General features: G+C 42.2%; 1 protein-coding gene across 1 annotated transcript in view; it reads right to left on the bottom strand.

Moving 5' to 3' along the window:
- Positions 1–16392, bottom strand: part of LOC126262765 (uncharacterized) — a 78448-nt gene that overhangs the window by 30838 nt on the left and 31218 nt on the right. The window contains exon 2 of the mRNA XM_049959578.1: positions 6743–6892. Coding sequence (XP_049815535.1) covers positions 6743–6892 — 150 coding nt within the window. The remainder of the gene's footprint in view (positions 1–6742; positions 6893–16392) is intronic.

Below are 16392 nucleotides of genomic sequence, written 5' to 3'. Positions count from 1 at the left end.
TAACGTTTCGTCCAGGAATAGAAGAATTCCATGGACCACGGCCATATAACTCGGAAGAATTATCAACAACAGTCAGGTTGGTATCCCACTCCTCACAGAGGCATCTCCAGATGCGTCTTCGGCCTGGAATCTGATTGCTGGAGTAGAATTGTCTTCAGCGTTGTCTTCAATTTCGAACTGGACTTCGATGACCAGCAATGACGTGTCTGGAAACGCCGCGGACTGCGGTGCGTTGCCTCCACCCGCCGCATGGCCCGACAGCCACGACTGATGGTCTGCGGTGCCATTTTTTTCATAGCAGGATGTCTTTGGTTGTCATCCGCGGCTTCCTTACAGCACAGCAGTACATCAACGTCATTCTACGCCCCGTTTTTTTTGCCCCTTCATGGCAAGCCATCCTGGGCTTACTTTTCAGTAATATAATGCCCGCCCGCATGCGGCAACAGCTTTTGCTTGTTGTCTACATGCTCGCAAAACCCTTGTAAATTGCCGGGCTGAATCCATGTATTAGTGCTGCTTAAAGTTCACGTCACAACCGGATGTAGTGAAACATTTCCTCACCCAGTAAATAAAAAAAAAGTCGTGTCACTAGGGCCTCCCCTCGCGTAGACGATTCGCCGGGTGCAAGTCTTTCGATTTGACGCCACTACGGCGACTTGCGTGTCGATGGGGATGAAATGATCGTCATTAGGACAACACAACACCCAGTGCCTGAGCGGAGAAAATCTCCGATCCAACCGGGAATCGAACCCGGGCCCTTGGGATTGACCACTTTTTCTTTTTTAATCCCATTTTTTCGCTTTTGTTCGTTGCATCTGCTCGGGGCGGACGCCGTAAGACATCCGTTGAAGTTCGTCGTTGATCGATTAACTCAGTTTTTTATTACAGAGGGCAGCTAACACTCTGACCGAACACGCTGAGCTACCGTGCCGGCACCACTCCGCTACCGGGGGCGGACACCCAGTAGATAGTGCGCAGTGTTCCTGACCTACCTTGCTGCTTATTCAGTATTGTCTTCTCGGTAGCTGCATCCGTCTCACCCAAATCACACTGCAATTAAGAAACCAGGATCCTAGATTATGTTTTCCAAAATCAGAAGTCAAGACCATATTCATTGTTGAACACTTATCACAACCACAGTGCGATTTATTTGTTATCACTCACACACACAATATTCACGTGACCAGGCCTCTTACACTTAACAATCGTCACATTAGATAGGTCAAAAACTTCCAGTCTTTAACAATGTTCACACGTTAAATGTTCAAAGCCGAATACAATTACACTTTTTTGGTACCTACCGGAAAATTTAAGGTTCTGTTTCAAGTATTATCACATCACATGCCGGCACCGACTTCCCGCACTTTTGCCCCATGAGAATCTGACCGAGAACTAACTGAGAACTGCACCAGCTCGGACCTTATATAGACGAGTGCTTGAATATTTGACTATTTCTGTTAATATATTATAGTTTATAATTTCCCAGGGTTAAAATGATCCTTTCTAATTGGTTTTGAACTATTGGGTTTTATTACTTAAATAACATGAGTGAGCTGTATCAATTTAAATACGCAGAACTAACTTATGCATCCGCAGTGGGAATTCCCGACTTATAACCATGGCAGCCCTCTTGAACAATAGCTTTTACTTATTCAAATTTACTTAATCCTCAATTAATGCACTTACAAAGTTGAGACTGGAGTCATTTTATGTAGAAAAATATAGGTAGCAAAAGTATCAAAACAGATCTCGGAATTATTCAATAGTTTGGTCACAATTGGCACTGCAAGTCATACAGGCTACAGATTTCAAGTCTTAATATCTATTTAACTAATAGACTTTAGGTTAATTTAAACACTTTGCTGGAATCAGTAAAATTTAGGTTTTCTTTTGGATGCAGTCTTATAGATGAATTCGATTTATTAGCTCACTCGAATTTTATTTAATATCTATTGCACAATATACGTCATTGTTCATAACTTGTAATAGGATGCATTTCCAATAAAACTAATTAGCTCATTTCTTTCAGAATAGACACTAGAATGTACTGAAATAATAGATTTTACTAGGGGAAAACTATTTCTGAATTCTGTGCTATGAGGCTGAAGGTCACAGAATCTGTAGTCGGAATCTGAGTAGTGAAAATGTAAAAAAAATAAAAGTTCATTGCTTAACTAAGTTACTGAAGGAGTGTGAAACCAAAACAGAATAGCAGTGGGCAACCCTGCTTCCTTACACCCTGCCTTAACGAATGAGGTCGCCGGATCCCTCTCCTGTTGAGAATGTTTGGGGCATTATAGGCAGGGTCGTGCAACCAGCTCTGGATTTTGACGATATAACGCACCAACTGGACAGAATTTGGCACGGTATCCCTCAGCAGGGCACCAAGCAACTCTATCACTCAATGTCAAGCCGAATAACTGTTTGCATAAGGGCCAAAGGTGGACCAACACGTTATTGACTTGCTCAGTTTGTGAAGTTTTTGTCTTGAACAAATCATCCAGTTTTTCTGAAACTGTCATCATTTGTTTGTATGTACATGTACATCACATCTACTGATTTCCAATCCCATTCGGATAATGCCTTCGTGGTGCATTGTTGTTGCTATATATACAGATTTTGCACTTGTGCACCTCTCTGCTTGGGCCTTAAATATGCCAAGTTGATCAGTCCTATAGTTGATTGCGCCTTCAGCAATATCAAATATTTTTACAGTCATATGGTAATAGTCCTTGAATTTATCTGGGTAATTCTGTAAAGACTGGCAGGTTTCAAAAAACTGTCCTGCACATCTACGAATTTGTAAACATATAAACGTTATCATTATGTGTCTCAGAAACTATATTTGTAATATAGTAGTTCACATATTTGTCAGTTACTGTGGTACGACTGCTTTGTGCCCCACCACAAAGCCGTTGTATTCATCCTTCGCCTCGCAACAGTCGCTCACAGTCGTGGTGTACCTGTAAGCGTTCACGAGTGAAATGGGGCGTGAATGTGAAGAGACAACGCTGGAAGAGAGAAATATTGCAATTAATCTCCACAAACAACACATATTCCTCTCTGAAGTTGCCGGTGCAGTCAACAGAAACAAAACTACGGTGTTCTCTGCCATTCAGTGCTTCGAACAGACTAATAATGTTGTGAATAAGCCGAGACGTGGCGCTCCTTCGAAACTTCCTACTAGAGACAGGGGGAAAATAATAAAAATGGTGAAGTAAAATCCGAGGATGGCGGCATCTGAAATCGGAGGAATCCTTGAACGATATTCTGGCACTGGGGTTCTCACAAGAACAATTGACCAGGTTTTAAATAGTTCCGGTTATATCTACAGCTACAGCTACATGGATACTGTGCAAATCACACTTTAGTGCTTGATAGAGGGTTCATCGAACTACCTTCATAATAAATCTATCTTATTCCACTCTGGAACAGCGCAGGGGGAAGAACGAACCCCTGTATCTTTCCGTGCGAGCTCTGATTTACCATATTTTATTATTATCAACGTTTCTCCCTACGTAGGACGGCTTGGACAAAATATTGTCGCATTCGGAGCAGAAAGTTGATGATTGAAATTCCGTGTTAAGATCCCACAGCAACGAGAAACACTTTTGTTTTAATTATGTCCACCCCAAATTCTGTATCATGGCCGTGACACTCATTTCTCGTTTCTCGATAAGACAAAACGTTATGCTTTTCTTTGAACTTTCTCGATGTCTTCCATTAATCGTACCTCGTAAGGATCCCACACCACATGGCAGTACTCCAAAAGAGGACGGACCATCGTGGTGTAGGCAGTATCTTTAGTAGATTTGTTGCATCTTCCGTCATCTTCCGCCAGTTAATCGGAGACTTTGGTTCACCTTTCCTAAAACATATTCTGTGTGTTCTTCCCAATTTAAGTTGTTGCAATGCTCGCATTCATACGAGGTAACCATATGTCAATCATGTGAATCCAAAAAAGCGTCTAGAACTTGCTGACGAGTAGGTGGTGAAACCAATCTAATTCTGGGATCACATTTTCTGGTGGGACGAGAGCAAATTCAGCTAGTGCAATCGTCGTGGATGTCTGTGTGGAGACTACCAAATACAGAATGGAGACCTAAGAACATGGTAGCTGCAGTGAAACTTGGAGGCGGCATTGTAATGATATGGGACTATTTGGTTCCATCAGGCATTGGGGAATCGGCGTTTATTGATGGGATCACGGATGAGTTGGTATTAAGGATCTTAAGATGTGTGTAAGACTCTGCGATTAGGAAATGATTTCTACTTCCGGCAGTATTCAGCTGAAACTATGAAGCTTTGGATCGTGTACAAAACTCCTCACACTTTGAAGACACTGCCTTAATCGCCAATTTAAATCCCACAGAGAACATCTGGAATGAATACGAAGATCATGTTAGGAACCATCACATCAGAAGTAAGGACCATCTGAAAGAACTTCTTCCAAGTGGAGAAATATGCACACTGCAGTCACCAGAATTCATTTACAGACAGTGTCCAAAAGGCTAACAGCAGTAATTCGTAGAAAGGAGATGTTAACTAAATACTAGCTGTCCTCTGTTCGAATACTTCGTTCCAGATGAAGAAGCTATTTTAGTTCTTCCTGGAAGTGGAAATATGTTTCAGTTGCATTTGTTTAATAGAAGACTCTGTATTAAATTGTACCAGTTGTATTTTTATCTGCTTTCTATGCATAACTATAATAATGACAGAACTAGCAAACATGTTTATGTTCGAATACTTACGTTGGCCTCTCTATCTTCGTCAGTTAAACTGGGGATCCCACACTTTTTTCTAAGTCTCTTATTCAGACGAACGCTCGTCTCCAGCAGAAACCAACACAGAAAAGACCACAGGACACGAAATAGTTCTACATCGGATCGGGAAAAATACAGGTCCGATGTATAAGTAGACGCTGGTCGACATCGGGTCACGTAATCGGTCCATATCGGATCAGGAGAAAAGAAATCTGATATAGGTGTTGTCTTGTTGGGACCGCATACAGATGTAGTAGTTTCTTCACTCAGTTGATTGGCAGTATCATTTCATTTTATTACAGCTTAACAGTAATTGCCAGACTTTGTTGACGTGTATCAATCCCGAATATTCTGGCTAAACAAATTTAAAATTAATTTGGCATTTCTCCTCATGGAGGTACTGTACTGTATTTCAATTTTCATTTGTGGTATCGTTTTTAAGATTTTACTTGGTTGTGTTTATCATCCATTATTGACACAATAGTTTGCTCTTTTAATGATGGAAAGAATGAACAACGCATTTGCTCCAGGAGAAACGCAACAATGTCGCTCTAGAATGTATTTATATGTGGCGAAAATAAACTGATGGTTAACTTCCCATGGCCGGGGTTCGCAGTCATGTAGAATTTTTTGAAGGACATTACATTCACCGTTGACTGTAGGAATTATTTATTTCCCAATTGCAATTTCGGCCTTTGGGCCATTTTCAGGTGGTACTGCAAAAGATTTTGCTTCAGCACATGTCAGACTTTAAAAGATCTGTTTTGGCGATAACATTCATCCATGTCGGAGGATTTTGAAGTCTGACATGTGCTGCAACAAAATCTTTTGCAGTACCACTTGGAAAGGGCGAAATTGCAATTGTGACATAAATCATTCCTACAGTCAAAGGCGAATAAGACGTCCTTTAAAACAACTGATAGTTCATTTGCCTATTGCAACCGTCACGTCATTTAATGCTGTTAACTTGTGCCAATGATTGTTACTGAATCAAAAATATCGATATTTAGTATCGATATTGTACCGAGTGTACGTCCACTCGTGAAAGATCGACATTTGTGAGTCGATTTTTTTTAGATTACTTTTTATAAGTTAAGGAAAATATCAAAGAGCACGCTCCAGCAGTTGCAGTAAATGTTCGAACTACAAGGGCAGATAGTCCGAGAAACAGAAGTTCCCTCAGTTTCGAGATCCTCTGATGCCGACTGTCATACACTGCGATAGCTCTGCAAAATGATTACACAATAATTTTCGCACAGCATCGAAGAATGATATTTATTAAAGAAAAATATTATCCTTTTGTTATTTCAGTTCCAAACTCCCATTTATTTTACAGCTCACGTTACTTATATTTTGTATCATATTTATACCATTTTATGGTTATTTTCAGATCTTTTTATAATCATTTTCCAAGAACTGTAAGTCGCCAAAAAACTCGGATACAGTTGTATTACAGTACACCCTTTTTCATATCGGTAACCTAAACGAATTCTGAGTAGGAGCAGTCCCCCGCCCCTTCTCAACCCCCCTACCCCCACCCCACAGCGCCCACCCCCATCCCTGTGGGCGCTACTGATCTGTACCTGTTAATTACGCTGATCTTAATTTGTTTACTCCCCTCGTTTACTAATGCAGCTATATTACTGTCAATATTGCATGATGCGCGACATTTTCGTAAATACATACATATGACCTGTGAAGTTTTCCTTGAGGAGAGGAGTAAGCACAGATTAAAGCGAGCAGACTGATGCATTTGGCTCTGGTATCTAGTACAGCTATTTCTTTTACAAATTAGATATCTTCAATGCAAAATGAATTGAAGCTGTATCTAGAACTTTTGAGTTTTGTTCAAACAACGTGCTGAGTCTACATATCAACTACATCAATGGGAGTAATGGGAGTATGTCATGTCTTTCATGTAAGAGACTGTCTTCTGTAGTTCCAGCAACTTAGGAAGTGGTTAATATTGTGTTACTCACGCTCAAGCCAACGGGAAGTTCCTTTGTTACTTCAGTTGTGACGTTCGCCTCTAGTACCGACCGCTCTATCCTTTCAACAGCATGCTCTCGAATTGCCACAACCAATTCGTCATTGTTGTCACATGGCGCCACGCCATTGATTTTGATATCCTGCAAGAAATGGAAAAAAAATTAGTATAAATAAAGTGCAATTTGAAGAAAAATCTGGTTAGTGGCGGAATATCTCACAAGCTGCAAAATAAAAGTAACGAAAATTGATAGGCTCTAAAACCATATCTTCACAACTGTTAGTGAAACTAACTTATTTTATGTACGAAAAAAAAAGATTAAATACACATAACGATAGAAAAATAATATCAAAAGGGTTTATAAAAAGTAAATCTGATTTATTCTGTTTTGAAATAACATACGTGATCCAGGATAGCATGCGGCGCTAGATGATCGTGTGAGTTCGTCAACAATAAGTTTCATACTTGGGTGTGTAATTCACGTATTCATCACAAAAACTCTGTTTCTGTTTTTAATAAATGGTGGCCTGATAGCAGTTTATGAGATGTACACATACTACGGTTGATAGTGCAAATACACATTAGAAGACAATTTAACAAGTGCGAACCGCATTTGAACTGCATATAATGTTGAGTGCAACTATTGCGGATTATTTATGGACTACAAACTGTCCTGGTCGCCCACAGACGTCAAAGAAGGTACTGCGGAGGATTCGAGCTGTTTGTGTAAAGAGCCCAAGCAAATCGGCAACGGGGACTACTTGCAAATTAAGGAAACCTCCTCGCTATAAGTAGTGCAAGTACATTTCTCCCAGCAGTTGGGAGTAGCAAGCAAGACAAAAAGCACAACCAACAGCAGTAAAATTCAGAACCTTTTACCAAAGGATGAGTTCAGCGACAGGCTATTATTCAGTGAGGAGCAGAAAAGCCAGTCACTATAACATTAAACCTGCAAGTCATTGTGGATTTGGTAAAGTTGACTTTTCCCAATGAACGAAGGGTGTGGGTGCCAGTACCACTTAGACGAACATTTGTTATGCTTCTGCTAATCTTGTCACTTAACAGGATGAAGCTCCCACCTTCCCAGTGAAATACTCACGTAAAATTGAACACTGCTCTGCCAGAATTTAGTATCGATGAAGCTAGAAGTAAAGGATTGTTATCACTACTCTGGCATCCGCGAAAACTCATCAAGAACATTTTAACACTATAATTGGAAGGTTTGTGTGGTGTGCGTACTGTAAGACCTTCGGTACACACACCATCAGATTATTTGATTTGTCGCTCTAACGAAGTAGGCGAGTGTCAGCAATATGTCTCGTGGTCTTATCGTAGCGTGTTTATCTTCTGCCGTTAGGTCAGACGATAGAAATGCCACTTGCACACTTAGAGTAGCAGATTGACGGTGACCAACTTTAAACAGAACTTGATTAATTTTCACACACATTTATTAAAATAATGAAAAGCATAGACATTAGGTAACTTGATTCTGGATGCTGTTTACAACTGACAATCTGAAGTTCCTTTGGTCTTGGTATGTTAATCTTATTCTCACATATCTCTGATACTTGACAAAGTGTCTATACATTTATCTTCATGGCTATGTACAGGAATATGATAATCTTACTAGGCGCAGACTGAAGCTTGACTATAGACTGGTACAGACTAATGAAGACTCGTGCAGACTGGTGCAGATAAATGCAGACTGACTAATCGGAGGTCTGTACACTCGTTATAATACCTCGCCTGTTCAGGTATCACTGCGCGAGTGTGATCCACAAGGAGAAAAGGTTCTACGTTAGCAGCAACCTCATTGGCTGCGTTACATATTAATACGCGGATCGGCGGAAGCAGAATTTGGTCCATCTCTATGGCAGCGCCATCTCGTAGTGCGGAGACGGACGAGCGCTGCACCTGCGCTGTTGTGCTTAGCGGGGCGCGCTCTAGTGGGAAAGTTGTGTATGCGCTGACTATGCGGAACTATGTACACAACAGTTTGCTAATATTATTGTTGAGCAGATAAACTAAGTTTGGTTTGGACCCATTCTGGATCAAATTAACTATGTTCTGGACCTGCTATCTGAGCCAGGGGTCTAAAAAGTAACATATAATGGATTTCGAGACCTAAATTTTTAATTTTGGGTGTTAATGTCGAGCATGCTCAAAAATCTATATTTATCTTTTTATTCTGTATCCAAATATTTATGATACCGATGTGTCATCTTGAACGTATATATTAAACTGGGGACCTAGAAAGAATGGAGAGGCTTCATCCCGCCGTAGCCCTCAGTGGTTCACAACCCCATAACAGGCACAGCAGTCTACTCACCCCACCGCCGCCCCATACCGAATCCAGGGTTATTATGTGGTTCGATCCCCAGTGGAGTTTCGTTGTTCTGAGAGCGATTACTTTTAAAGGAGTTTCAGAAGAGTAATCACAACAAAAATAAATACACATTGTTTTTAGGCCTAAAAACGGAAACTACCCAAATTCTTTGTATTAAATGTTACAGAAACAAAACGAGACCCGCTAAAGATGACACATAGGTGTCTAAATATGTTTGCTAAAGACTAAAGAAAAACGTAATCTTTTGCAGAAGGTATAGTTCTCGACATCTAAAATTGGCAATGCAAGTTTTCAGCCCCAAAAAGATGACTAACTGTTCAAGACAAACAATAGAAAAAGGAAAAGACTCATGTCCCAAGACTTATTTAGGGAGAAAAAAGGCGACATTTTGAAGCGAAGGCATTACTGTCCCCAACACTGGATTCAAGTACTGTAATTGCTTCCTGCTGCATGTGGCTGAGGGCTGCCTTCAACTGCTTTGACTCCAGCTATGCACAGAGTTAAATACTTGAGCTTGCATGTGAGTAATTCATATATTTATTTGTAATTCAGTTGGTGGCTATCTTGGTGTTTTCTAATATTGCCCTCATGGACTGTTAAGTTTGAACTACGGTTACGTCACAGGATGGTTGTTCTGCTGAGTGTACCTGATCTGTTATTTACTCGTTTGCTCACTACTCTAACTGTGGTAAACTGTAAGATACAGAAGCTTAATTTGCCTTGTTTTAAGTTCTGGAATTTTACGCGCAGCATATGCGCAGTATCGCAGGTCTTTGTGATATAAATTTGTTCCGTAGTTAACACGATATTGCAAGATTTCTGTAGATTGCTTGTACTTTCTAGTCAGCAGTTTAATTGCATTTTGTTGTGTTTGTGAGCTCATTCATGTTACTAAAGTTTCAAGATAGTAAGCCCAGGTATTTCGGGCGTTTGCCTAAATCTGTGTCAGTGCAAAGAATAGTGACCTGGTGCAAGGTTTTGCTAATGAAAATTTAATATTTATGCTGTAGTTCAAATTTGCCCTACCCTTCTCTGAAGTTAACGCGAGATCTTCCTTGGGCGTCGCCTAATAACTTATGGTATGCCAGGTGTGCCACTTCCGCTCTCTGTATGTACTCACCTGTGCTGTGCTACCTGGCTTGCGTTAATCGTCCACGCTTGGGTCGCTGAGAGGGTCGCACTACGCAGTCAACACACCAGTTTCGGGATCCGTATGACAGTGACTTGGGGTAAGATTATCTCACTAGGGGTAAGATAGATATTGCCTACAGGAAATTTAAAGAGACCTTTGGAGAAAAGAGAGCCACTTGTATGAATATCAAGAGCTCAGATGGAAACCGAGTTCTAAGCAAAGAAGGGAAAGCGGAAGGGTGGAAGGAGTATATAGAGGGTCTATACAAGGGCGATGTACTTGAGGACAATATTATGGAAATGGAAGAGGATGTAGATGAAATGGGAGATACGCTACTGCGTGAAGAGTTCGACAGAGCACTACTAAACCTGAGTCGAAACAAGGCCCCGGGAGTAGACAACATTCCATTAGAACTACTGATGGCCTTGGGAGAGCCAGTCATGACAAAACTCTACCATCTGGTGAGCAAGATGTATGAGACAGGAGAAATACTCTCAGACTTCAAGAAGAATATAATAATTCCAATCCCAAAGAAAGCAGGTGTTGACAGATGTGAAAATTACCGAACTATCAGGTTAATAAGTCACAGCTGCAAAATACTAACGCGAATTCTTTACAGACGAATGGAAAAACTGATAGAAGCCGACCTCGGGAAAGATCAGTTTGGATTCCGTAGAAATGTTGGAACACGTGAGGCAATACTAACCTTACGACTTACCTTAGAAGAAAGATTAAGCAAAGGCAAACCTACGTTTCTAGCATTTGTAGACTTAGAGAAAGCTTTTGACAATGTTGACTGGAATACTCTCTTTCAAATTCTAAAGGACGCAGGGGTAAAATACAGGGAGTGATAGACTATTTACAATTTGTACAGAAATCAGATGGCAGTTATAAGAGTCGAGGGGCATGAAAGGGAAGCAGTGGTTGGGAAGGGAGTGAGACAGGGTTGTAGCCTCTCCCCGATGTTATTCAATCTGTATATTGAGCAAGCAGTAAAGGAAACAAAAGAAAAATTCGGAGTAGGTATTAAAATCCATGGAGAAGAAATAAAAACTTGGAGGTTCGCCGACGACATTGTAATTCTGTCAGAGACAGCAAAGGACTTGGAAGAGCAGTTGAACGGAATGGACAGTGTCTTGAAAGGAGGATATAAGATGAACATCAACAAAAGCAAAACAAGGATAATGGAATGTAGTCGAATTAAGTAGGGCGAGGCTGAAGGAATTAGATTAGGAAATGAGGCACTTAAAGTAGTAAAGGAGTTTTGCTATTTGGGGAGCAAAATAACTGATGATGGTCGAAGTAGAGAGGATATAAAATGTAGACTGGCAATGGCAAGGAAAGCGTTTCTGAAGAAGAGAAATTTGTTAACATCGAGTATAGATTTAAGTGTCAGGAAGTCGTTTCTGAAAGTATTTGTATGGAGTGTAGCCATGTATGGAAGTGAAACGTGGACAATAAATAGTTTGGACAAGAAGAGAATAGAAGCTTTCGAAATGTGGTGCTACAGAAGAATGTTGAAGATTAGGTGGGTAGTTCAGATAACTAATGAGGAGGTATTGAATAGGATTGGGGAGAAGAGAAGTTTGTGGCACAACTTGACTAGAAGAAGGGATCGGTTGGTAGGACATGATCTGAGGCATCAAGGGATCACATATTTATCATTGGAGGGCAGCGTGGAGGGTAGAAATCGTAGAGGGAGACCAAGAAATGAATACACTAAGCAGATTCAGAAGGATGTAGGTTACTGTAAGTACTGGGAGATGAAGAACCTTGCACAGGATAGAGTAGCATGGAGAGCTGCATCAAACCAGTCTCAGGGCTGAAGACCATAACAACAACATGACAGTGACGGCTGCCATCCGGCAACGTTCGTTTTCCTGGCAAGCTCCAGACACGGTTACATTCATCGTGATGCTATACTCAGGACCATCATTCTACAAAAGGACGACGTGGTATCAGTCATGTATTCGGTGTTGTTGAGCGCCCCACTTTCAGCATACCTCTCTCTTTCCCTAAGGAAAGCTGCAACAATGGTCGCCGTGTTGACCCTCTGTGGTGCTTCTGATATCGTTCCGCTATACTTGTGGATACTTGTCTTGCTGCAGACAGGACCATTTCGTAACTCATCACACATGACGTGTCTCTAATATCCTGCACGGTCTTTACGAAACAAAAATTTATCTTGCTTTTTTACCAGACCTATCAAATCACCGCCGTATTGTTCAGTACGAGGGTGATTTTATAAGTGTGATAAAAAAAGCAAGAAAAATTTTTGTTCCCTAAAGGCCTCCCTTACTCTTTTCAGGAATATAAACTCGGTTCAGCACTCCACTAGCTTTTTCATCCTATCCCAAAAATAGATTCTGTCGAACTCTGCAAAATACTCGTTGACTGCAACCATAATTTTCAGCAAGCCAAAGTTTCAAGTTAGGAAACATGTAGAAGCCACTTGGAGCTAAGTCTGGAGAATATGGTGGACGAGGAACCAGTTCAATGCCCAATTCACGCACTTTCGCCATTGTTATCACCATTGTTATCGCTGATGTGTGGGATGGTGCAATATTCTGGCGGAAGAGCACATTTTATAGCGTACCAACGTTGGTCTTTTTTCAGCCAACACAAGTGGCGAGCGATTCAGTATTGAAGCTCAATCGGATCCAGTTATCTGTCTTTTTCCAAGTAATCTATGAGGATTCTTCTTGGGACTCCAAAAAACAGCAGCCATCACCTTACCAGCCGCCCAAATGGTCTTTGCCTTCTCCGATGCACTTTCACCAGCCTTCGTCTAATGTTTTGACTGCCGTTTTGAGTCTGGATCTGATGGATTCAGGTTTTACAACAGTCACGACTCTGCCCAAAAAGTCTTGTCTATTGCAATACACAGCCAAACATAATGTTGAAGTGCTGTGGCTGAAGCCTTTTTGTCGACTTTGAGCAATCGCGGTACCAACCTGGCACGCAGCTTCTTCATAACCAGTTCTCCGTGCAAGATATTACGCACTCGCTCAGTTGAAATGGCTACAGTCTCAGAAATCTAAAGAACTATTATTCGTCGATCTTGTATTAACAAATCATGAATTTTGTCAATAGTTTCTTTCGTGGTGAACTCAATTCAACGACTGGTGCGCATTTCGTCTTCGGTGCTTGTCCGACAAAGTTGAAATTTATTAGTCCAAAAGTAAATGCTCTTCAGTGATGGCGCAGAGTCCGCGTGAACTTCATCCAATTCTGTCTTTATTTATCCAGCTGTCCAACCTTTAAAATGAAAATGTTTAATAACTGCACGAAATTCGGTTTTAACCGTATTCAATCGCAGGGGACACATTGACCAGTTCAGAAGGCTGTCAACAACGAACTCTACACTGTACATTGCTGAAATTACACTACTGGTCATTAAAATTGCTACACCAAGAAGAAATGCAGATGATAAACGGGTATTCATTGGACTAATATATTATACTAGAACTTGACATGTGATTACATTTTCACTCAATTTGGATTCATAGATCCTGAGAAATCAGTACCCATAACAACCACCTCTGGCCGTAATAACGGCCTTGATACGCCTGGGCATTGAGTCAAACAGAGCTTGGATGGCGTGTACAGGTACAGCTGCCCATTCAGCTTCAACACGATGCAACAGTTCATCAAGAGTAGTGATTGGCGTATTGTGACGATTCAGTTGCTCGTCCATCATTGACCAGACGTTTTCAGTTGATGAGAGATATGGAGAATGTGCTGGCCAGGGAAGCAGTCGAACATTTTCTGTATCCAGAAAGGCCCGTACAGGACCTGCAACATGCGGTCGTGCATTATCCTGCTGAAATATAGGGTTTCGCAGAGATCGAATGAATGGTAGAGCCACGGGTCGTAACACATCTTAAATGTAACGTCCACTGTTCAAAGCCGTCAATGCGAACAAGAGGTGACCGAGACGTGTAACCAGTGGCACCCCGTACCATCACGCTGGGTGATACGCCAGTATGGCGATGACGAATACACGCTTCCAATCTGCGTTCACCGCGGTGTCACCAAACACGGATGCGACCATCATGATGGTGTAGACTGAACCTGGATTCATCCGAAAAAATGACGTTGTTCCATTCGTGCACCCAGGTTCGTCGTTGACTACACCACCGCAGGCGCTCCTGTCTGTCATGCAGCGTCAAGGGTAACCTCGGCCATGGTCTCCGAGCTGATAGTCCATGCTACTGCAAACGTCGTCGAACTGTTTGTGCAGATGGTTGTTGTCTTGCAAGCGTCCCCCATCTGGTGACTCAGGTATCGAGACGTGGCTGCACGATCCGTTACAGCCATGCGGATAAGATGCCTGTCATCTCGACTGCTAGTGATACGAGGCCGTTGCGGTCCAGCGCGGCGTTCCGTATTACCCTCCTGAACCCACCGATTCCATATTCTGCTAACAGTCATTGGATCTCGACCAAAGCGAGCAGCAGTGTCGCGATACGATAAACCGCAATCGCGATAGGCTACAATCCGACCTTTATGAAAGTCGGAAACGTGATGGTACGCATTTCTCCTCCTTACACGAGGCATCTCAACAGCGTTTCACCATGCAACACCGGTCAACTGCGGTTTGTGTATGAGAAATCGGTTGGAAACTTTCATGTCAGCACGTTGTAGGTGTCGCCACCGGCGCCAGCCTTGTGTGAATGCTCTGAAAAGCTAATCATTTGCATATCACAGCATCTTCTTCCTGTCGGTTAAATTTCGCGTCTGTAGCATGTTATCTTCGTGGTGTAGCAATTTTAATGGCCAGTAGTGTATTTATACGATCTTTGGAATAACCACGCTTACCAACCATGAAGAAACAATAGAAACGATCCATTATTTCTTGAAAATTTACCTGACTTATAAAACCACCGTCTGACCTCAAGGCTGCAATGGCGTGAAGCCGATGACCTTTCTGAACCCGTCGATTATATATTAGCCTCAAAGACGTCGGTTCCTGACCAAAATAACAGTAATATCACGGAACGGTCACAATCCTGCTGCTGTCGAATTACGGCATATGCTTTCACCTGGACGCGTCTCCTCCTTACACGATTTACGCACGATCTTGTCATAAACGTCGCGACCAAGCCTTGTGTGGAGTAAGCTGGTTCACGAGGTTGTAATTTTCTAAGGTGAAAAGGCTTGCACAGGATATACTAGCAGGGAGAGGTGCATCAAACCAGTCATCGGACAGCATAACACAAGATGTCTAAAATAACCCTGTGGCTCTTCAACGTCTGGGGTGGGAGCCACCTCAACGCTGCAGCAAAGAGTGGAATCCGCTCCAGGCGCCACTGGACCCACTTTCATGCGGCTCCCGAATGGCTCTGTCATTCTTGGTCAATTTGCGAATCTCTTCACTTGGTTGGCCTCCAGCCACGTGCATTACTGGACATTATAAATCAGGTCAAAACCTATATGTCTGACGCACTGACATTAGTACCCGCCGGGTTGACTCTGCCAGTTCACGATTCTCAGCACACAAACTGGGTTTCGGGCGTGCTGTGCTGGTATTGCGAATGGCTGAAATCAACGGGGAAACAGCAGCCACAATTTTTCCCGAGGGCATGCAGCTTTACTGTATGGTTAAATGATGATGGCGTCCTCTTGGGGCCGGCCGCGGTGGTCTAGCGGTTCTAGGCGCTCAGTCCGGAGCCGCGCGACTGCTACGGTCGCAGGTTCGAATCCTGCCTCGGGCATGGATGTGTGTGATGTCCTTAGGTTAGTTAGGTTTAAGTAGTTCTAAGTTCTAGGGGATTGATGACCATAGATGTTAAGCCCCATAGTGCTCAGTGCCATTTGAACCATTTGAACCGTCCTCTTGGGTAAAATATTCCGGTGATAAAATAGTCCCCCATTCGGATCTCCGAGCGGGGACTACTCAGGAAGACGTGTTATCAGGAGAAACAAAACTGGTGTTCTACGGATCGGAGCGTGCAATGTCACATCTCTTAATCGGACAGATAGGTTAGAAAATTTAAAAAAGGAGATGGATAGATTAAAGGAAGTTATAGTGAGAATTAGTGAAGTTCGTTGGAGATATGTGGCGCCGAGGGCACCAGTCGCTTCTCGTAACGATGTAAGATCTCTGCGATCGACTCTGCATAGCGTGGCCGCTGTTTTCCTCTTTGGTCGATTTTCGGAT

The sequence above is a fragment of the Schistocerca nitens genome, chromosome 6 (assembly GCF_023898315.1).
Source record: "Schistocerca nitens isolate TAMUIC-IGC-003100 chromosome 6, iqSchNite1.1, whole genome shotgun sequence".
Lineage (NCBI taxonomy): Eukaryota > Metazoa > Arthropoda > Insecta > Orthoptera > Acrididae > Schistocerca > Schistocerca nitens.
Note: the sequence above shows the minus strand (reverse complement) of the source record. Positions and strands in the feature narration are given on the sequence as shown.